The 23,404-nt window shown below is 37.7% G+C and overlaps 1 protein-coding gene across 1 annotated transcript; it reads right to left on the reverse strand.

The window, feature by feature from the left end:
* Window positions 1-4,718: 4,718 nt before the first annotated feature.
* LOC117695952 (uncharacterized) lies at window positions 4,719-22,113 on the reverse strand. Its single transcript, XM_076706145.1, has 16 exons — window positions 22,085-22,113; window positions 21,267-21,418; window positions 20,811-20,896; window positions 18,771-18,860; window positions 17,301-17,400; window positions 16,154-16,303; window positions 14,973-15,103; window positions 13,343-13,415; window positions 9,842-9,933; window positions 8,937-9,117; window positions 8,240-8,571; window positions 7,086-7,238; window positions 6,550-6,684; window positions 6,373-6,461; window positions 5,424-5,925; window positions 4,719-4,865 (listed from the first exon to the last, which is right to left on the reverse strand). The coding sequence occupies exons 1-16, from the start codon at window positions 22,111-22,113 to the stop codon at window positions 4,779-4,781; spliced, it is 2,382 nt and encodes a 793-aa protein (XP_076562260.1). The 3' UTR covers window positions 4,719-4,778.
* Window positions 22,114-23,404: the final 1,291 nt, after the last annotated feature.

Here is a 23,404-nt window from a genome sequence, read left to right on the forward strand (position 1 = left end):
GGACACTTCACTCTTCACATTCTTTACTAGTTGACAGCCAAACATGAAACACCTAAAGAAGCAGGATAGGCGTGGGTGCAAGAGCTTGGAAGCATGAACTCAGTTTTGACCCTGTCAGCAAGATGGAAATTGTTCCTGAGATGACTTGACTCAGGCACTTTTTCAGGAACAACCAAAAACATAGAAAGTCTTTTGGGATTGGGCTTAGGATGTAGGTCAGTTGGCAGAATGATTACCTAGTATGCACAAAGAAAGGGGTTCTATTTTTGGGACCACATAAACCAAAAGAGGCATACATGCCTATAATAATCCAAACACCTGGGCAACATAGGCAACAGGAAAAAGCTCAAGATTATCCTCAGAGCTATGGAGACAAGAAGAAACCCTGTCTCAAAAATGTCCTAAAGTCAACACAATGACTCTGTGGGTAAAGGTACTTATAGCCAACACTAATCAGTTCAATCCCTGAAACCCACAGAGTGGATAAAGAGAATCAACTGTCAAATTATCCTGTGATCTCCCAAAGCACACCTTGATATGCATGTATGTGTTCATGTGCACACACATAAATACACACACATTAATACATACAAATTTTAAATTTCTTATGGCCTCTATAAAAGAATCTACTAAAAGTAAAAATGGAAGACAATCATAGAGTATATAACCAATGCCCAGAAACCTGCTGTAGGCCTTTCTGTGGGAAGATTGCATTTTGTATTTGACTGTGGGGATTGCAGCAGTAGATAATAGAGAAGACAAAATTTTCTACATGCTTCTCCTTATCACCAGAAATGTTAAATTAAATCTCCCTTGAAGATGGGGAGATCCAAGGGTCTGGTTCATAATCCCTTCCCCCATTTGTGATTTTTCAGAGAGAAATCTATGGATTTTTCAAAGACCTTCAACTCTTCCATGCATCCTAAGGATTTCTGGGAACAACAGTACAGGCAGAGAAATTTCTTATCAACAAATCTCTCACCTTAAGTATAAAAATTCACTGAAAAGACATGAGACAGCTGCCCATCCTTTATAAGAGTTCCCTTTTCAGGTTTCTCTATTTGTGTTTTGTTCTTCTATGTCCAATAGTGGTGCATAATTTAACTGCATGCTTTAATGATTTGCCAAAGTTCAAAAGTGCAAAATTTTATGTATGAATATTTACTGACACAGGGAAGCAGTCGTTATTTCAGAATAAACAGCCAGGAACTAATTGTGCTTCCAATTACTTAATTGAAAGTGTAGCAAATTCTGAATTTGTTTTATATTCAAAACAGATTTCATCCTTTTAAATTAAAAAATAATTTGAAATTTAAAAAAGTAAATGTAAGATTTTATAAGCCATGGGGAATAATACCTAATTAGAATGTCAGTGAACCATTTGGAGCAGATGAGATGGAGCATTGGATTTTTGTTACAGCTGACAGATTGTATAAGATTGAAAAAAACAGTGAAAGAAGACATGGGAATTTTTTTTATTGTGTTTCCAGAAAACACTTCAAGGCCAACTTTGAGTTTCTCCTTTCTCGTATCAAATCTTCTATTACTTCCATGTAAGAAGGCTGTATAAATACAGATGCCTACTTCTGATATAATGGATCTGAGTACTTCACACAGAAATATTGTGAAGATACTATTAAATAATGACACCACATTTCTAGATAATGTCACCTGTAAGATGGCAGTTCTATTTGTAAAAACATGCGGGAAAATGGAGGGTTTTAAATTTTTCTTCAATGCATGTTACAGCTAAAAAGCCAGTCAGGTATCTGTATTTTAGGGTAAAAATAAGTAGCCATAAGTCATAGAATTATATATTAGGTAAAGAGGAAAGGAGAGAGAGACAGAGAGAGACAGAGAGAGAGACAGAGACAGACAGAGAGTGAGACAGTGAGTGAGACAGAGAGAGAGACAGAGATAGAGAGAGAAAGAGACAGAGAGATCACCTATGGTATAAAGAATTTAGATAAAACTAAGTTCCAAGAACTAATCCATTTAATATAGAGAGGAATAGTCAGCAAGCAAGAGTAACAAGGAGAAGGTCCTTAGCCAGAGGAGGCAAAAGGGAAGTGGTTAGCAAATGAAACAACATTGCCATGAGCCAAAGAACATGGGAGTAAATGGGGGATTTGACAACATGCTGATTTTTATTTTCTTTGGTAAGAGCTGGTTCCATAAAGTGGTAGGCACGGAGGCTGCAGATGTGTGTGATAAAGATTATTGTGAGCAGGGAGAGAGAGAGAAATGAATGATGACAAGGGCTCATAAATTGAGTAGAGAACTGTCTTGCTAGACGAGAACACATGGATATCATCCAATATTGGATACTTGTCCCTCAACTGGAGCACAGGCAAGGAGGGCAAAAGACTGACTGTGGTAAGAGAACATAATGTCTGAAAAGGCTGAGAACAGAACACATGGGAAATATTAACTTGAAAGATCACAAGAAAGGCCACAATTCCTATGCTGTACACGCAGGGGCAAAAGATGACCAGAAATGAGTCTGACCACTTCCTATCTTGCTTGGGACTCTTGTGTCCAGAGTATCTTTGGCTCTACTGTCCCCTCTAAACACATCTTGAACTTCATGGTGCCTGGAGATACTTACTAAGCTGGAACCATTGCTCATACCCATCCAATGGCTGATATGTGGTGTGGTGTGGTGTGGTTTGGTGTGGTGTGGTGTGGTGTGGTGTGGAATGGTGTTCTGTACTGTGCTGTGCTATGATGTGCTGTGCAGTGGTATGCTGTGGTAGCCTGTGTTGGTGTGGTAGTATGATGGTATGGTGTGGTAGGCAAGAACAGAAGAATCTGTGAGCATCAAGAAACAATGGGAACCTTCTTTATCTGTGCTTGTCTTGAGTTCCTGGTCCATGTGTAGGGCTTTGACAAGACACCACCTTTAAAATAAGCACAGAAAGCACACACTGTGTGTTCTTGGACACCCGAAGCTATGGGAAGTTGATGTGAAGATGAATCTTAATTTATATTCTGGTCTTAAAAGGCCATTATACCTTTGGCTTGAGCCTGAGACCATACTATGTAGTATCACAGGCTGAACCTAAACCACAGCAATCCTGGAACCCAATGTGCAGAGCCTTTCCAATGGGTTCTTGCTGATGAAGGGAGCCACTAGCTAGTAAATCTTCCCTAATGTCTTGTTGTCAGGCCTAAGATGAACATGGGCTAATGAAGCAATATCAAATCTACTCATTTTTGCCTTTATCTCTCATTCATTTACTCTTTATTTTTTCCTTCTGCATGACAGGAGAAGAGACAAACAGGCATGTCCTAGGTCAGTGATTCTCAACCTTCTTAATATTGTAGTGACCCGCAACCATAAAATTATTTGTGTAGTTTTGCTAATGTCTCAGTATTTACCCAACAACCTAACAATGTGAGGGCAACTGTGCTCATATGTCCCAGGGCTTCTTGAGGAGGTTATCACCAAAAACAGCCACACTCTAAACAGTGAAGTAACCCAGTTCTCTCCACAGGTGGCCTCTAATCTCCTGGGATTCCCATGTCTCTCCCTGAGACTTGCTCTCTCTGATTGCTGCATTCTGCAGTCCTGTGTTTGGGAGTAAAGTGTTCTGTTCTCCCATGTCCTATTCTGCAACAGAAGACCAAAGTACTAAAGTCCCTTTCAAAATCCAGAGCTATACCTGTGATTGTAAGAACTATAAGTGATATGTAGGAAGACAAAGGCAACTCCAAAGTCACTCTGCTACCAGGATGGTTGAGGAGCTATCATAAGCCACTTCCATACTCCTATCCTCAAAACCATAATCACCTCTCCAAGTCCTCATCTCCAAATCCATCACACTGGAGATTAATGATCCCAGTGAATTTAGGGAGCACAGAAACTTTCCTTTTCTAACCCTCGAGCATAAACCGTGAGCCTAGAGGCATGCCAGATTATTCTTGGTTTTATTTCATTGGTTTGTTTACTTTAAAAGTAAAGCTGAGACAACACACATAAAGACAAACCAAAAAGAAAGGCTGCACTCAGGAGGACAGTGTCTATACTCATAGCCACATGCAAGAGTAGCAGCCAGTGACATTTGTAAGTGTGGCAAAAAAATGCTAATACACTAGGAAAAGGTATTGCATGAGATGTTTAGCTCTAAATGTGGGCTCTTCATCAGGACATAAGCACAGTCTTCCAAGTCAGTAATATTCCTAGGATATCAAAGTCAACAACACAGACATAAGACTTGTAGTCGAGCATAGTGTTTATTAAGTAAATATGTATACTATTTTGAACAGATATTACTTGCTCACAATTGGGTAACCATTTAACATAGGATATCAAATAGCACCGGGCTACAGAAAAGAGATAGAAATAAAAAAAAAAATAAACAAGGCCTCAGAATTTGGGAAAACTACATGATAGAACAGGTTTCCCCCCTGTCTTGCAATTCTATGGTATTTTAAATTTCATCAAGAAAAATATGTAGGACCCTGACACACTGCTCATGCCACAACAAAAGCACATCTGGATATAAATATACACAAAGTGGTGTTAAAAAAGCAGGGGCCAGGGATCACCTATTATCACCCACCAAGTAGGATCTAACAGTCAACTTCTGCAGCAATATTTACAATAAACTGACTATGCTTAAGAATAACTACAAACTTAATTTGCAAGTAAAGCAGTATGACCCACCCACCCTCTCCCATCAAGGGACTCTCCCATTTTGTATGGCCCTTTGCCATGCAGACAGTGGAGGTCTGTCTTCAGCCTCATCTTCCGCTCATGGGTGAGGATTAGTGTCCTATTCAGCCTGAATGGAACCAGAGTGATCTTGTCCAGGGGGCAGAAAGCGTGGAATTTTCTCTTTTCGGTGGTCAAAAGAAACATGCTGAGAAAATAAAGGGGGGGTGAGAGTGGTAAAATTAAATGCTTGTCTAGAGCTCTTTCATTACATAATCTGTGCTGAGGAAGACAGAAAGTAGGATTGTACCTGAGAAACATCAATCTAACTCAGTAATATACAGATCCTAGTAGACACTGGTTTTACAAACCAATGAGTTCTACATGTGTAACTTCCTCAACTTGATAATACTTCAAGTCGGCATTTCAAGTAGAGACTATATTTCTAGTGTGTTTCCCTCATGAAGAAGAGGCCCAGAATCCTTTGAAATGCAAAATAATAAAAGCAAAATAATAAAATAAAATAAAATAAAATAAATAAAATAAATAAATAAAATAAAATAAAATAAAAGCAAAATAATAAAAAATATATCAACTTTTAATACTGATTCTCTCTTTGCCTGTAAACCCAAGAGTGGATCTTTACTAAATGATAATGTTCTGTAATGGGACCCATGATATTATTCTAAAGCTCCATAAAATTTTCTGAGGATTCCAGGCCATGTATTTTTAAATCAAGGTTTCCAGATGATTGAGAATCACCTACAGGTGACATTGCTGATTGGTGATATGATTCTGCCAATACTTGTTGTGACACCACTGATGCTTGACGTGATGGTGCAGATGCTTGATGTGACACTGCCAATGATTGACATCGAGGTGCAGATACTTGATGTGTCACTACAGATGTTTGACATAACAGTCCAGATGCCTGACATGAAGCTGCCAATGCTTGACATAACTGTGCAGATGGTTGACGTGTTGATGCATACACTTGGATTAATGGTGCATATGCTACACTTATTGGTGCAGAAACTTGACATATTGGTACAGATTCTTTATGTATCAGTACAGGTACTATACATGATGGTGCAGATGCTGAACATGATGGTAAAGATGCTGGACATGACACTAATGATGCTTGACATGACAGTAATGATGCTTGAAATGAGGCTGCCAATGTTTGATGTGATCCAGTCATTTCTTGGAATGATCTTGATGAATGATGCAGAGGTGGAGGGGCACAATCAATAGGATCCTCCCAATGTCTGTAAGAGAAGAAGTTTGGAGCAGTGACATAAGTCAAAGAATGATGGCTCATGAGAAATTCTCCATGCTACATATAACCTGACCCACATTTATATATTATTAGCTCTTCACAGCATGTAAGAGAAATCTTACATCTACATCCCTGGTTTTCATAGCCAGTGCCTTCATTCCAAAATGTTAAAGAACAGACATGAAACTGGGGAATTACTCAGCTATGGTCAATAAAGTCTCTCTACAAACACCCTATGCAGAGACTCTGAACTTGAGCAATGAAGCCAACTAATTTCAAGGCTTAGATTTGAAGTCTCTCACTTTGAGGCTGTCTTATCTAGGCTTTCTGTGTGAAAGATCCTCCATTCTATTAATAGGTACTCAGATAGGCACTACTAGGCAGGAAAAAGGGAAAAGGTGATGGCCTCCACCCTTCTTCCCAATCTATCTCTCACCTATGTGTCTCATTTCGTGAATGCTGAGAATTGTCATTTCCAAAAAATTCCATGGTGGGTGACCCCATGTCATCTATAACAGTCACCACCTGTAGACACCAACAGGCTTATTGTAAAAAAATTACAGGTATACCATACAACCCCGTCTTACATTTCAGGCTCAGACTATCCCTGTACCTGTTCTCCTGGATGATATACACGAGGTCCTTGTCCTTGCCCAGTATGTTGCTGCCCAGGCCGTTCATATTTTAAGTTTCGAAGCATTCCAGTACACTGGGAGAATTCATATTCACATTGTTCTTGTTCCCTATGCTACAGGTTTTGATGCATAAAATAATAAACATAAAAGTAATTCAATGTCGGAAAAAGACACCGCCTCCCAAGAAATGAACTTAACATTCAAATGAATTCAAAAACAATAAAAGTCTGGTCTCTGTACATATGAGGCTATAGGAACTACTGACTGCTTTGCTAGCACAGTATTCAGGGACATGCCCCTGGGTTACAGACTTCTAAAAATCCAGAACACCCACACAAACATGTGTATATCATCTAGCCTATATTCAGGTCTACCTTGCACAGATACTTTTCACTTTCTGGGACCACTGAATTGCAACGTATGGAGTAGGCTAAGCCAAGTAAAGGAAGCAACCCAACATTTTTTTGAAAATGAAATGTTGTTTCAGTTATAAAAGTAAACTAAATTTCTATACCTCCTCTTCAATATCTGGGTAAGAAGGTTGTTCACCATAGAAGGATCTACTTATATTCAAATCATAGACCTCTGTCATCTTCACTCGTGGGCCACAGAGTTGGGCAAACTTTTCCCCAAAAAGTGGATGATGGTATTGATATGTTCTCTTTGGCTGCATTTGTAAGTACACAAAGTAACAAAGATCTGTTGTTAGTCTATGCTTTTCTTTAATGTACGAAACACAGTGGACATGGGGAGGGATTGCTTACCCAAGTCTTTAAGAAACCCCAGACATATAGATGTTACACTGGGCCCTGCTAAGACCTGCCTGGGCCATCACCTCCTGTACATAACCAGATTGCAGACCCATTACTCATTATTATAAGAATTAAAAATTATATCTACACTGAGAATTTAATTGTGTACTAATTCAAAAAGAAAAAAACCCAAAACATTTTAGTTTAAAAAACTTTTTTAAAAAGGATAAATGTATTCACATGCTTTTTCTTCTAAATAGTTCAATGAAATTTCCTGGTACTCCAAAAAAAAAAAAAAAAATCCCTGCAAGGCAAAAAGGCCTTTTCAAAAACAAAGATGCCAAGACTCAGGAATTTGCCATTGTCACATTGCTGGGGCTAAACTGAAACAACCATCTTTTAGGTTTTAGTCTATGAAGATTGCCTGGGGAATTGGCGGTGGAGTATCTGCCTTTTGGATCTGTAAGAGATGCAAACAATTCTGCATAACTGATAAAAACTCACTTCCTTGCTTGATCATCCTGCATATTTAAGAATCCTGCCTTTTAGAAAATCATTATTTAAATACATGGTTATATCCACAATCACAGATAGAAGAAATGAAGGCAAGCAGAAGAAAAGAAACTAGCTTATGCTGCTGTTTGCTGAGGAGAAGGTTGGGATAAGTCTTCAAAAGAGCTGCCCTCTCTTGAGATTTGCCCACACATGAGGAAAATCTGGACCAGTAGAAATCCAGTATTTTCATAGCAGCTCAACTTACTTCAACTATTCTCTGAAGCACAAAACATTCTTGTATATTTGAAAAGCTAGTAGATTAGAAACTATAAAGTTAACCTGGGCAAAGTGAATTTAAGCTAGCTTCTGGGTGCACAGCTTGTAATGGTGTGGTTGGACAAGATGGGGCAGCCTCAGATACCTTCTGATGTCCTTGTTCTTGACCCACAACGACTTCTTGAAACTTAGGGTCTTTCTTGTGTTCAGTATCTTCTGTTATTATACAGAAATCATCATCTGAAGAAGCATCATGACATGCAGAATATTCATCAATTACATGTTCCTTAGGATTGGATAGCTTTGCCTCTACCAAGGATTTCTTCACATCCTCTTCAGTGCATTCTCCTTGTTCTGGAGTGGCCTCTGTGTCTTGGCTGTCATTTAGGAGGAACTCTGGACCTACTTCAAATTCTCTGTCTTGGGGCTCTAGCATATATTTTGGATCTATCTCATACCCCTGTCTAGATGTAGAGGCTAAGGAAGAAAGCACAGAGAAGATTGTGACAAAACAGTAAAATGTGCCAAAAAAGGAAAAAGCAAGTGAATAATAAGAATTCTATTGAATTCTTCCTATTGGAAGAGGGAGAATCTGCACATTTCTAATTGGGATTTCTAGAAGGTACAAGACTAGGGATTGATTGAATCTGTGAAGAGATATTTACCTTTATTGCTCTGAAATCATCATCTCCAAAATTTTACAGAAAACAGGCAAAGTTAGACTTGACATTTGTGATTTCACACCATTATAAACTGAGCACGGTTTTTATTTTAAAGCTTGCTATGCCCTTGAAGGTCATCCCATTTCTTTAGACCACATCCAAATAGCTAATTGTACCTACTTGATACTGGTGTTGTTGATGAAATATCTGTAGATGAAGAACTTGTGCTTGTCCTCATGCCAGCACTTATGCTTGTGGCTGCACTTAATTCTGGGGTTATGCTTGAGTGAGAGTTTGTCAGGACCGGAATTAAGTCAAATGGCATTCGCTGAGTGGCTGCTTGAACTTCTACAATCTCAACCTGAATTTGCAACAGAAGATAACACATTTCACTTACAAGATAGAATAAGATAGGCATACTAGGAAAAACAGGCAGACCTGTCCCAAACCTTAGACATACCTCACAATATACTTCAGTAATTGAAGAAAGACCCAAAATCTTCACACACACACACACACACACACAAACACACACACACACACACACACCTACACATCCTTAAAATTATTGTTGGGGTACTAAGCCTCAAAGAGGAAGTGGCCACTGATGGGTTTTCTCAGAGTTCCTACACATGTAAGGTAGGCTTCAAACACAATAAATGCCAAGTATGACATAATGTTTCAGGCTGATTAAATGGAAAATATCAGTACGAGTATTTTGGCTGTAAGAAAAAAATGAATTGTAGGACACTAGAATTTCTAAGGTTAAGGTTATAGAGCAAGTTAGGAGAATAAAAGAATAAAAGGAACAAAAGATGTCAGTTTTCATTAAGCATGCTTATGTTTTAGTCAAATGTTATTTTAAACCATTTGTAGATGATCAACTTAGGGTCAGGATAAGCACAAGGACTATTCTAAGCATGGCAGTTACTTACAGTAAGGAAAAAAATAACAGAAACTGTCATGCTCATAAGACATTTATTGAAATGAAAGTCTTTCTATATTGATAACACACATTAACTAAATAATGATATAACAAGAATAAAGGCCCCAATGGTTCTCTGGGTGACTGCCAATGTACATACTTCTGTGCCTGCTTCAGGACATTCCTCCACATTCACAGCTTCAGCCTGAGCATCTGTTTGCATTTTGTTCCTACGGTGGCGTTTTCGAAGCCATAATAAAGCCATAAAGAAATCATTATTAATATGTCTTTTGTGTATTGGTCAGGAAGCTTCCTCATTGCTGGATAACTTTCATAGTACTGGAAGGGGATTGAGGAAAGAAATTCATCAACAGGCTTACTAGCTGTGAACACTGTGATCAAGGATAATGCCTAGCATGACAGGACATGCTCATGTTTACAATCATGGCATTACAATGTTATAGGTGCAACCAACCAATTTCTGACTGGATTGATGGCCACACCACAGGAGAAAATACATAGGAACTGATCTGTGAAGCGTTAGGAAGAGAAGTTGGAGATTATATGACCTAAATACATTGTGTGAAATTCTTAAAGAATGAATAAAATCATATTGAAAATAACATTGTATAATGATATGTATGCATGGAAATACCATAAGTAAACCCACTACTTAAAATTAGGGGTTTTTAAAGTTAAAGTATGTCTAACTTTAAAATGTCCTGTGTCATAGGATTAGAGGTTTGATTCTGTGGAAAAACACTTAGCCAACATAGTTTATGTTCTGGTTCTAAATCATATTCTAGTCTTGCAAAGACAAGAACACAAAAACAAGATTTATATTTGGGAGGTCAAGCAAGAAGAAATCCACCATCAGTACAAAATATGAGAAGTTGAGATATAGTAATATGTCTGACTGTAAAAAAATAAACAGCCAGGCAGTGGTGGTGCACGCCTTTAGTCCCAGCACTTGGGAGGCAGAGGCAGGCGGATTTCTGAGTTCAAGGCCAGCCTCGTCTACAGAATAAGTTTCAGGACAGCCAGGGCTATACAGAGAAACGCTGTCTCGAAAAAAAAAAAAAAAAAAAAAAAGAAAGAAAGAAAGAAAGAAAGAAAGAAAGAAAGAAAGAAAATAAACCAAACAAGATAATCTAACAGTAAATGTGCTAAGTGATATTTATGAGATTCTGATGTCATTAAGAAGAGTTAAAACAGGAAAAGCCAGTTAATGAGTTATTGCAGCCATCTGCATATGTTATCTGGGCATGAAATGTACAATTTTTACTCTTACTGGTTTGATTTTCAGTGTGAAATAATTTAAACATAAGCATATTATTTACAATAGTTAACACTTAGAGAAAATTCTAACACAACACACACACATGTGTATGGGTGTACATATATACAACACACATGTTGATTTCTTCTTGAAGGTAGGATCTCACATATCCCTGGCTAGGCTTAAACTCAGTATGTTGTCAAGGAAGACATTAGAGTTTTTATTTTGGGGCTGGAGGAATGACTCAGCAGTTAAGAATACTGACTTCTCTTTCAGAGGCCCTAGTTTCAATTCCCAGCTCCCTCAATGGAAGCCTACACCTCTCTGTAACTCCAGTTACAGAGTATCTCACACCCCTCTCCAACTGCTGTTTTTCACTGGAGATATGTGGCTCACAGACATACATGTAGGCAAAATACACAGATAATGATTGTCTTTAAATTGCTCTATGTGCCCCCACCTCTCAACTCAGATATCACAGGCATATGCTGCTAGGTTTATGCTAGGCAAGCCCTCTGTCAACTGAGCTACATTCCCTGCCAGTGGAGAAACCCTTTTAAAAAAAAAAAAAAAAAAAAAAAAAAAAACGTGACAAAACACACATTTCAAACACTTCAATTAAAGCTTTCAATTCAAGGATTTCTGGTCGATTCAGATCATAAGATGATTACAATGATTTTAGTTCCCTTTGAATTTTTAGCCCTTTCATATTTACATATTTCTTTATATGCTGGTGACTTACTCTGGGGAAGCACTAAGATAACTCTCCAACCCCAAGACAGTTTGAGAACATTTTCATAGCTCAGAAAAGGTATTCCACTGTTCTAGCTACCATTCCTCTCTGTCCCCATCCACTCTGCACACAATACCTGGCCAGAGGCAACCTCTAATCCACCTTCTGCCTCTGTTGAGTTCTGTGTTGTGAATTAACAGATGAGCAAAATTCAGTTTGTCTAGGCAGGCTTCACAGCAGGTAGGCTTGGTGGCCAGCAGGCTTTGAACAGAGCCTTCACAGGCTTCTGATTGTAAGCCCTGGGTCTTAACAGACAACCATACAATACTCAGATTCCCCCTTGTTTTCAATTGAAACCAGTCACTGAAGTTTAAACACTTGACATCATCCTGGACTTTTTGTAAGCCCTGAGCCTTGGCTGCAAAATATTGTTACTTTTTATCCATCTGTTCCCAATCCTCATTCTTTTAAGGTAGTAAGTAACCTGGGACCCGTAGCTCTCCCATGTACTTCAGACATAACCTGGGACCCATAGCTCTCCCATGTACTTCAGACATTAATCTATCTTTCACCTTAAATTTACTTGGCTTTGCAGAACTGTCTTAAAGCCAAGCTTGCATTTCCTTTGAAAGCATAAGGCAATTTTTTGCCTTTGAATTGTATTGCAGGCTGTGCATGGTGGCCCACTCATGAAACCCTGGAACATGGGAGTCAGAGGCATGAGGATCTCTGTGAGTTGGAGGCCAACCTGCTTTATATAGTGAGCTCCTGGAAAGCCAGAAAATCTCTCTCTCTCTCTCTCTTCTCTCTCTCTCTCACTAACTCTTTCTCTCTAACTCTCTCTCTCACTATCTCTCTCTCTCTCACTCTTTCTCTCTCTCTCTTTCTGTATCACTCTTTCTCACTTTCTCTTGCACTCAGGCTTTCTCTCTCCTCGAGCCTCTCTCCCCATTCTCCCTCTCCCTTTCTTTTCACTTTCCTTTTTTCTCCCTCTTGTCCCTCCCCTTTCCCCTCCTCTCTCCCACAAACAAACTGACAAATAATGTGACCTGCAGTAGACATCTTTACACCTGACAGCAAGTGAATGTTTTGCTCCATTGTCCTGTGTGGATGGAGCAGGATATAAGCCACTGCTGCATCATTAGGGAACAACCTCAGATGTATATTATGTGCTCTTTTCTGTCACTTTTTTTCTAGGTCCATTATTGGATTAATCTATGAAATGATGTAACAGACAGTAGTTAAACGATTCCTTCCATACATTAAAATGTACAGATCTGGAAACTGGAAGAGGTATTGGTGGTGGGCTACTCAAATACACATACAGATGTATGTATGTAGGTAGGTAGGTAGGTAGGTAGGTAGGTAGGTAGGCAGGAAGGTAAGTGAGAGAAAAATAGACAGAAAGGCAAGGAAAATTCTGTAGTTTTAAACATAATTTGACTATGTTAAAAATTAAAAATAAAAAACCATTTATCAATGTTCATTCTGTTGGAAGACAATAAATTATATTAAATGATATGGTAGGTTCAGAACAGCTAATTGGTCATTTTAAAACTCTTAATCTTTCTTATTTTGGCTTTATTTAGCAAAAAAAAAAAAAAACGTGTTTCAGCTCTGCATTATTTACAACCATGATACCTCTTACCTATGGTGTTGTAAAGTACTGTCATCATCAGAATCATCATCTACAGCATTTGTTTGAATGTTAACTGGTTGTGCCTGCAAAAAATTAGCATCATCAGTTGTCACCATTTTAGCATCTCTGAGAATCAAATCTACAGCTTTGTACAGAGAAGACTTACACCTTCTTCTAACCCCCTAATTGGCATTAAATGTACCTATGTACTAGAAAAACTTGACATTTCTAACATGCATTATATATTCAAGTTAATCCAAGTGTCACCTCGGTGTGAAAAAATTGCTAGGTTTACAGGTACAAAAACATCTTATGCACATACAGTGGTTTAGTCCAACACTAGTAGATCAAGGAATTTCACTTTGATTCAAGTTCACTGCTTGCTATTTTACACCCTCACACTATAAAGACTCCTCTGACTGCTATCTCTGTTCTCTTTAATTTGTTTTCCAAAATATCAACTGGTATAGAAACAATATCCTTTAGGCACAGAGAGAAAAACTGGAGGAAATCACAAATAGACTTTCTGGTGCCATGATGGAGACTAGTGAAATATGGGTGGGACAAAAAAAAATTGGTTTTCTCTTTCTCAGAATAGGAAACAGATCTTGGGGCTGAGTCATCCTGTATATTAGAAGTCTACATTCTTGTGGCAGAAGATGAAACTCAGATCCCAGAGGGTTGGTATGAAGGAAGAGTGAATGAGGCAATCAAATCAGACAACTTCCTTCAGTCTTCTCCTCTATACAACTTTCCACACTCTCTTCAATATGGAAAAGTGGTTTGTTCTGAAATTGAATCTAGGAGTAATCTACTATGGCATCACAATAGAAACCTGGTCTACAGCCAAACAGAGCTCTTTATATAGGCTGCTAACACTACCCAGTCTTCAATGTTCTAGTTAGCCCTGTATCCATTCATTCCAAATCCTGGAGTTTCCATCCCCATGACTAAAATCAACCCAAATTCCTGCCATTCACATCTGGTTATCTCCATTCTTGTTTCTTTATACTTCATGTTCCACATTCAAAGCAGCCTAGGGATTTCAGTCTAGATCATACTCTGCTTAGCAAAATTCTGTATGTATTACTACAGTGAGCAAAGTTCTGCACAATCTATCACTTTCCTGTCTCCACCATCCACTTCACTCTTTCCCTTATTTGAGTCACATAAGCAATTTTATTCCTTCAAACTCTCCAAATTGAGGTCAGTGCACTCTCTGTATAGACTGCCTTTGTTAGACTTGGGGGTACCCTATTCAAAACAGAAATCACCAGCTCACTTTCCCATGACTCCTTTTATCAGTGCCTTGTCTGTTAGCTGCCTGTATGTGATTCCCTGGTACTTACTGCAGTATCTAGGACATGAAAAGTATTTCATGTCATTGAAAATACAAACTAAATGATTTTCAGTCTAACACATGAATTGTAATAACTAGCTTTTCCTTTGGCCTGTAAAAAGCCTTTACAATCAAGTACCTAAGGTTGTGAGGGAGGGAGGACATGAAAATTCACTTTATAAAACTAATATACAAGTTGTTCTTTCTTTGCTGAATACTAAATGTATGTACACGGATGTCCAGTAGCTGGAAGAGAAAATGCTGTGCCCATCAATAAGAGAGAGATATAGAGCATACTCACTGTCTCATCCGGCGTACGTAGAACAGAAATGTTTCCCACAACATAGTACTTTTCCTCCCATAACAGCCTTGGAGCAGAAGACCAAATCTTTCTGCTATTAGGACCGAAGTTTCCAAAAAATACAAATGACTCTAAGGGTGACAGACATAATGGCAATTAAATCAGAAGCAATCCTGGCTAAGAGAGCAGGCAGACAACATTCACATCACGATGCTGTTTGTCACCTCACTGGCAGTTTTCAAGATTCTGAGCCATGGGCTTCTCTTTACCTTCCTTCCCTTCCAGCTAAGATCCCCAGTTTCCCACATGGTCACCACTAATGTATGAGGCATGCATCCTGAAAAATCAAAGGTGTGATTTTTGTGCTGATGTCAATCTTTTTCTTTTGACCTATGGATTCTTGAGTTAGTCTCTAAAAGAAATAGTGTTTGTTTGTGTGTGTGTGTGTGTGTGTGTGTGTGTGTGTGTGTGTGTATTCATGCATCTGTCCAAGTGATTTTTAATGATATTTCACCTTTAACTTTCAAGAAAGAAAGAGGAGAAATATTTTAACATGCATTTGTGTACCTGAAGCAAAAAGTATTATACCTTACCTCTGATTAACTCAGATATTTTAAGGGTCAATTTTAAATTTATATCTTGATTTCTAGGCTTGTACTTCCTTAACCCTCAAAAACTAGGTTTCATACTACACCTGACATAAATGTTATCTGTTGAAAAATTTAGGTGAAATGATTTCTTTCCCCAGGTCAGTGTATAGAGATTTAGAGTTTATATTCTATATATTGGCCCTTGATATAATGTTAGAATTCTAGACTCCAGTGAATCTAATTTGTGGTATGGTTTACAAACTACAAAATCCATCTGTAACTTATTCAAGTTATTCATGGAGCTCCCTTTAAGCTATTCAGTGCAGTAAACATTTTTTGGATTAGGTTTTTAAAATTATTTTGTTTTGTCAGAGGAGACATCCACATCTTCAACCTATATAATCATCCATGTTTCTTTATGACCTCACCTTATAAATTTCAGTATTTTTAAATATCTAATGTAGTCAGAAATTGTGAGTGTAGCAGTATCAGGTATTTCACAGTGACAGTAATACAAGAATTAGTATGCTAGCAATCAGGGAATACAGCACTCATGGACATCATGTAAGTATCATCATCTGGGTTACTTACCATCATAAGAATCCTGTAGGTACAAGATGAATTTCACGTACTCATATATATATCTCCCTTGGTACATGGTCCTGTAACAATATGTGTCCTGGCCACTCTGACCTACATTTCCTTTTCTTATATAACAGCAAAATTCGATTAGGCTTCCCACTAAAGAGAGCAAGATACAAGTAAAGTTACGTAGTCTGATGGATTATTTCAGACAATAATAGTCTTCCTTAGTCAAGACAATATTGTAAAGAACACAACTTTCTTTCCATAAATGCTGGTCCTCAGAAGAGATATCATTCTTATATCCATAAAATAGGCACTATCTGGAACACAATACACTAGTATTTGTATAGCACAACTAAAATTTGAGAAAGGCTGCTGTAATTATGTTTTATTGTAAAGACTAAGACAGGGTGGGATGATTTCTCAATTAATTAATTTTATTGACTCTTTTAGAATTTCATATATGCATGTGATATATTTTGATCATGTTCCCATTCCCTCCAACTTAGCTCAGATCCAGTTCCACATCTCCACTCAGTCCTTCCTAACTTTGTGTCCCCCAAAATACACAATTCCACTGTGTACTACCCATATCCTTCCACTAGATCAACAGTTCTCAGCCCTTTGGGGGTAGAACAACTCTTTCATAGGAGTCACCTAAGACCATGTACATATCAGATATTTACATTACCATTCAAAACAGTAGCCAAAGTACAGTTATGAGGTAGCAATGAAAATAAATTTATGGTGGGGGGTTACCACAGCATGAGAGACTGTATTAAAAGGTCTCAGCATTAGGAAGGTTGAGAGCCACTGCTAGGGGCTACATCCTTAGAGGTACCCCACTCTTCCTCCCACAGCATCCATCAGCTCTCTTGAACTCTTCCACTGGGTGTGAGGGCTCATCATCTGAGAGTAATGTCCTATTGAGCTCCTCCATAAGTCTCTAGAGGAAATAATTTTTAGTGTGAGAAATGTAGTATTTGAAATTATAGGCTATTAACTTAAATAGATATATTATCAGCAACTACACTGATTTTTTTTCAAAAACTACTAAGGTGTAAGAGAGCAAGGAATTGTTCAGCTAAGTATTACTTTTCACACACAATTCAAAAATTAAATTAAAAAAGAAAACAAAACCATGTATGCATACCTATATTTGCCAATGGAAGATTTAGAATGATCTTCTCAGATATGTCATCCTTTTGTTCATCATGAACAAGATTTAATAGGCTCGTCCCAATTATATCTTCCTAGGGTGCAGGAGAAAGAACAGATTTTGCTTTCAATACTAATACCATTAGTCTGCCCTGTATCCTTGCCATAGGTGTTTAGTGCTGCCCATGCCATTTATAGCTATAGGTGCAGTGCTTCAGTCAGTTTGCATTACCCTTTAGTGATTACTCCACATTACAATCCATTCTGTCCACATTTTTCCTGTGAATTATCTCCCTCAAGTAGTTGGATTCTTCCCTACCCATTTCATAGACCTCAGATGCTGTAATCCTCACCCTGTCTTGTTTCCCTCTTTGCTATGAGCCTGGAAAAAATTCTCATCTCCTCACCCATAGCTTTGTCTCCAGTCTTGAACCAAGCAAGTGAATCTGGATGGAAAACCCCACACAACTGTGCCACACAACCGTGCCACAAAACTGTGCCACACAACCATGCCACAGAACCATGCCACACAACCGTGCCACACAACCAGTGACTATACAACTCTGCCAGAAAGCCTTTCCCCTGACTCTGCACTTTCTCACTCTTCAATGTGAATCCTTTCTTGTTTGCACCTTCCTCATACTTTCAAGTCCCATGCCCTCTCTACATTTTAATTTATCCTTGTTTATTTTGATGGAAAAAGTTCAACCCTTCCCCCTGTACCATAAAGGGACACTTATCTTTTCAATAAAAATATTTTCATTGGTCCATATATAAAATGGAATGCCCTGAGTCCAAGAACAACCTGAGGCTACATAAGGAGTTTTGGGGCGGGCTGAACTATAGAATGCTACCTTATCTTGCCAAGAAAGAAAGGAAAAAAGAATGAAAAAAAAGAAAGAAAGCCATAGTGAAACCCAATTATTTTGTGTGTTAATTTTTTAAAGGAGTTTGACAAAAGTTAAAAATTAAAAATTCAACAAATTTGATGTGAAATATAAAGAACCAAGGGGTGTTACCTATTCTTCCATTGCAAGAGAGGTGGCATCATTACTATAGAATCATTGGGTTGGAGACTAGCTCAGTAGGTGTATGCTCACCTGATAGCGACAAGGCCTTTCTTTAAATCAGGAATGAAAGCACAAGCACTCAGTCATTACAAAAGAAGTCAGGCATTAACCCTGCTCAGTGCCATTTTCTGAGACTCTTAACAAAAAGCATGTTTTATTTTTCTGACAGACATTTCATCTTAGACACATATGAGAGGATTGGATAGGATGAGGGAAGAGTAAGAACTTTTGCCGGAATCCCAGCATGTTTTTATTGACTAAACACTGAAACTAGTAGAAAAGATGATGTCACAGAGTCATAGCTGAACACCAATGACTTATATGAGCATAAAATGAAATAACTTATGAACAACAATCCAGAATGAAGAATTTCCCCAAAAGCTGCACGTACTTACTGGAAGATAGCCAAGAAGAGGTGTCACATTCTGAGATACAAAAACAACTTTTCCTTCTATGTTCAGTACAATTGAAATATTTTCAAATGACTAATAAAGACAGAATAATAACATAATTAAATAGTGGAACAATAATAAAATGATAGCTTTATTTCTGAGTGTATAAATTATTAGAATAGAACACAGAAAATGTATTGCATTTCTTACATATCTATAAAGTAGGCACATCTTTAATTAAAATTCTATTATTCTGCCTCCTACACAGAATCTACTTCACCTTAAGCATGAGATATTTATCAATGATGTACCACTTGGACAAACATACTTCAGTGTACCCAAAATCAATAACTAAACTTTCCATCTCACACTAGAAATATTCATTTCTTAGTGTAGATGGTCACACTTTAAATATGTTAAGTATTTGAATGCTAAACGTTTTTAAAGACACATTCATTTATACTTAGCCTAGTGTTCAACTTAAAAATATAGTTAGTGCTATCAATTTTCTAATGTATAATGGTGTGAAGTCAGGTTTCCCAGAAGGTGAAATTTAGAGCATGTGAAATACCAAAATGTTGTCCAGAAAAAGGAGATGTGGATACCTGTGTGCCTGCCTCAGTATCACCTCTAAGAAGAGGACAAATAAAGCGGGGCTCTCCTAGGAATTACTGCTAATGCAATGTACTCATTCATTTAAATTTAGAGTTGTGATCCAGATACTGCTTGTGTGATCCTCAATTCCAATATTTATTTTAAAGCAGTACTTCCTTACCCTATTCTGCAATAAAATGACTATTTTAAGAAACAAGCTCATAGAATTCATACAAGTAGATAGTTGCAAGTAACAGTACCTCATTGTAAACACAAAATGGCAATAAGTCCTTAGAAAGAAGCAATATTGGTGATAAATCTCTGATAAAGTGAATTGTACAATAAAAAAGCACAAACATTTTAAAATATTTTTATTTTGTGTGTGTGAGTGGATTTCCCTGCATATGTGTCTGTGTACCATGTGTGTACCTGGTACCCATACAGGCCAGAAGAAGGCATCACATCCTCTGTAGCTGGAACTACAGACCATTGTGTGCTTCAGTGTGAGTGCAGAGAATTAAACCTACCTCCTCTGCAAGAGCAGCCAGTACTCCTATGTGATCATGAATATCTTCATACCATAATCATTAGTGAAACAAAAAATTAGTTTCAAATATTCTCTTATTACCTGTTGTGTTTTGGAACTGGTTTGAGTTTATCCTCACTCAAACGTTCATGCAAGAGAAGATATTTGTAGCACATAAATAGCAACTGACCACCTCCTAGAATCATTGTGTTAATCAAAAATTGTATGCTACTTTTGCTGAGTATTGAATTAAGGATTACTCACATGCTAGACAAGTGCTATTATTGAGCTAACATCCCCCAGCTCAATTGAAAAACAAAAATGTCAACTTTTTTTCATGAGTCAAAATATGAAAACAATGTGTCCCTGTTTCCACAGGCACTAAAATTATTTTTTTCCCATTTTTGTGCTTAAAAACAGCTGTGATCATACTTGCAACATATTTGTGCCATAAAAAATCTTCTCTAAGAAAAGGTTTTCCAGGGAAGTTACTAACACCAGACAAAAGCTAAAAGGTTGTAGAAGAGTGACTCTCACAGTTTCACAGCACACGGCCTGCACTTTTGTCTACAACCATCTCTGCAGTTGATAGTCAGCTTCTGGAATAGTTTAAATGTGCATTTGGTTTCATAAAAGTATTGACAGATTTCAAATGAGATATTCTGAAGCCTCTTCACAACACAGATTTCAACAGATGATACCTACCTACCTACCTTGTGTTTTTAAATAAAAGTGCTTGAAAGGATAAAAGATGCCTGCACATGGTTTAGGTTTCCATCTAAGAGTGTGTATTGTTATAATATTTGCTCTGTTATTGTTTGAAAACTTGTTCTTTCCAGCTGTGCTTTGAAACGTGATGTAGTGCATCTTGCATTCTAGGTGATCGACATGTAAATGTAAACAACAAATTAAAAGACCCTTACCTGAAGAACCGTCTTATGGTATTCTTCATAGGTATTAAAAACAGGAACTGTGTTTTGTTCATAATTTGTTTGTACGTTGAACATTCCTTTGCATAAAAGAAATGACAGGTGTTAAATTAAGATAACTAATGATATTAGAATTCTCAGCTTATAATTTAGAGAAATACTTTGTTAGTTTGGTAGGGGGTGCTTATGTGTTCCATTACTCATGTGTAGAGATTCGAAGACAACTTTGGGGGGTTGAATCTCTCCTTCCATCTTTATGTGAGCTCTGTGAAAGTGATGAGAACAAGGTGTGTGTAGAACTTGTGAAGTAGGGTGCTAGCAGCTATAGGAATTTTGAAGAGGGTTGAAGAAGAAATGCATTGTAAGGGAGTGGGCACAGCCTAAAAAATATATTTGGAAAGTTTAGCCACAAAGAGTGCATAGAATCAGGGAAATGGACCTAAGTCAAACCTCTTTGAGAAGACAGAGAGGCAATAGCAGGCTGTTCTCTGGGTCTCTTTCTAGATGATCCATATCCAAGTCTATTCATCAGTTTCTGAAGTCTCTTCAGCAAATTGCAAAGATCTTCATGGGTTATCCTCTGGCATGGATTAGAGGCACCACTAATTTACAGAGAAATAAACATGAGCTTTATGTATGGGAAAGCTGAGGCTAATTACTGATATAGTGCCCCAAAAGAGGACTAAGACGACAGAAAGACAGATCTTTTTCATTCATATAACATCCAAGGTCTTCATTATACACTATAACTTCTGTGGCAGAATATGTCAGAAAATGGCCTTAATCCCAGTACTCCGGTGAGATGGCAGAAGTATTGTGGATTTGATGCAAGTCTTGGGCTAAATATCATGAGCTAGTTTCCAAAATAAATGATAAATGAACAAGCAAACAAATAAGATCTATTTCTATTAAAACAATAACATGAAAGTCAATGTTCCCACCCTTTGGCTGTGAGGCTGTTAAAAGTAAAAACCAATCCATTTCCATGTCTTCCCAGTACAGCCTAATACAATGTCTGGCACTGTTGTTTAGCAATCACTTAAGTTAAACCTGAATTAGCTTGAGTGAAATGGCAAGACTTAGCTTCCCTTCTGTTCTCACCTGCTTTAACAGTAATTCTTACCAGGTCTTACAATGAAACTGGGGGAAGAGAAAACCCACAGAAGAGACCAAAATACCCTCAACTTCCCTGACAAAGTTTGTCTACATCTGAAATAACAACAGAGGTCAGAACACAAAGCTTTGCCAATTGTATTACAAATTCTTACCTCCTCATTTTTTGTGTATTCCTCTCCATTTTTTTCAGTCGGTTAGAGGTGGATTCTAAAACCAAATAAGACCATTCTTTTACTAAGTAAACATCTTTCTACAATCTATAGCATCTCCTTGCTGTAGCTGTCTTATGTCTATCTTGCTCTATGCCTGATAATCACCTTATATCTTTGTTTGCATGTATCCTGTTGTTATCTTGAGTCTATCTCCCATCAAAGGATCTCCTACACTGCAGCTATTCTGAGTCTATCTTCCATTTATGGATCATCTATACCCCAGCTATCATGTGCCCTTGTTCCATCTATGAATCATCTATGTTCTAGATAGCCTGTGTCTCTCCCTATCATATTCCCTCTAACTATCATGTGTTTAATTTTCATCTGTCAATTATCAAATAGTTCTCCTGTGTCTACATTATCTCTATTATCTTCCACCAATCAGTCATCTATCTTTCTACACACCTCTGTCTATCATCAATATGTCTATGGCCTATCCTCCGAACAATCTGCTATATGCCTTCTACCCAACTATCATCTATTCCCTAGAAATCCTAACTATGCTGTTTCTATCTTTCAAATTATCTACATTCCAGCTATCCTGTGTCTATCCACCTGGTAGGTCTCCTGTCTACTATCTATCCTTTGTCTTCTCACTGTGCTGCATCTACCATCTATTCTATAGCTATCTTGTCTTTATTATACTACCTATCAGCTATCATGTAGCTAATCTGAGTCTCTAGGCTATACCTAGATACCTTTGACTAACAGAAATATGTTTATCTATCTATCTATCTATCTATCTATCTATCTATCTATCTATCTATCATCTATCTATCAATCATCAATCATCTAGCTTTCCTGTGCATGTCTTCTATCAACTACTCTCTGGATATATTTTGCCTATCTTCCATCTATCTATATTCTATCCTCTAGCTATCCGATATCTCTATTCCATCAATGCACCACTTATCATCTAGTTACCCTGAATCTCTGATCTCTCTATTCTTTATCTTCTAACTATCTTGTATCCATAGATCTACCAACTATCTTCTAGCAACCTTTGGTCTATATTTTACCCATGTGCCATCTATCTTCTAGCTGCCCTGCTTATCTCCTATCTATCATCAATCTTCCAAATTTTCTGTGTGTATGTTTCAGCTATGTATCATCTATCATCTATCATCTACCTATCCTGTGCCTGTATTCCATCACCTATATGTCATCTATCCTCTCCCTATCCTGTATGTCTATACCATTAATATATCACCTATCATCTAGTTACCCTGACTCTGTAAACCATCAACTATACTCTGGCTA

The sequence above is a fragment of the Arvicanthis niloticus genome, assembly GCF_011762505.2.
Source record: "Arvicanthis niloticus isolate mArvNil1 chromosome Y unlocalized genomic scaffold, mArvNil1.pat.X SUPER_Y_unloc_1, whole genome shotgun sequence".
Lineage (NCBI taxonomy): Eukaryota > Metazoa > Chordata > Mammalia > Rodentia > Muridae > Arvicanthis > Arvicanthis niloticus.

What these genes read in the sequence shown, in the direction of transcription:
- LOC117695952 (XM_076706145.1), bottom strand. Translation starts at nt 22,113, where the DNA reads ATGGAGAGGAATACACAAAAAATGAGGAG. An exon ending in CTCTCTGTCTTCTCAAAGAG is followed by an intron (nt 20,897 to 21,266) that starts GTTTGACTTAGG and finishes TTTTATGCAAAG; the next exon opens with GAATGTTCAACGTACAAACA. An exon ending in CTCTTCTTGGCTATCTTCCA is followed by an intron (nt 17,401 to 18,770) that starts GTAAGTACGTGC and finishes CCTGCACCCTAG; the next exon opens with GAAGATATAATTGGGACGAG.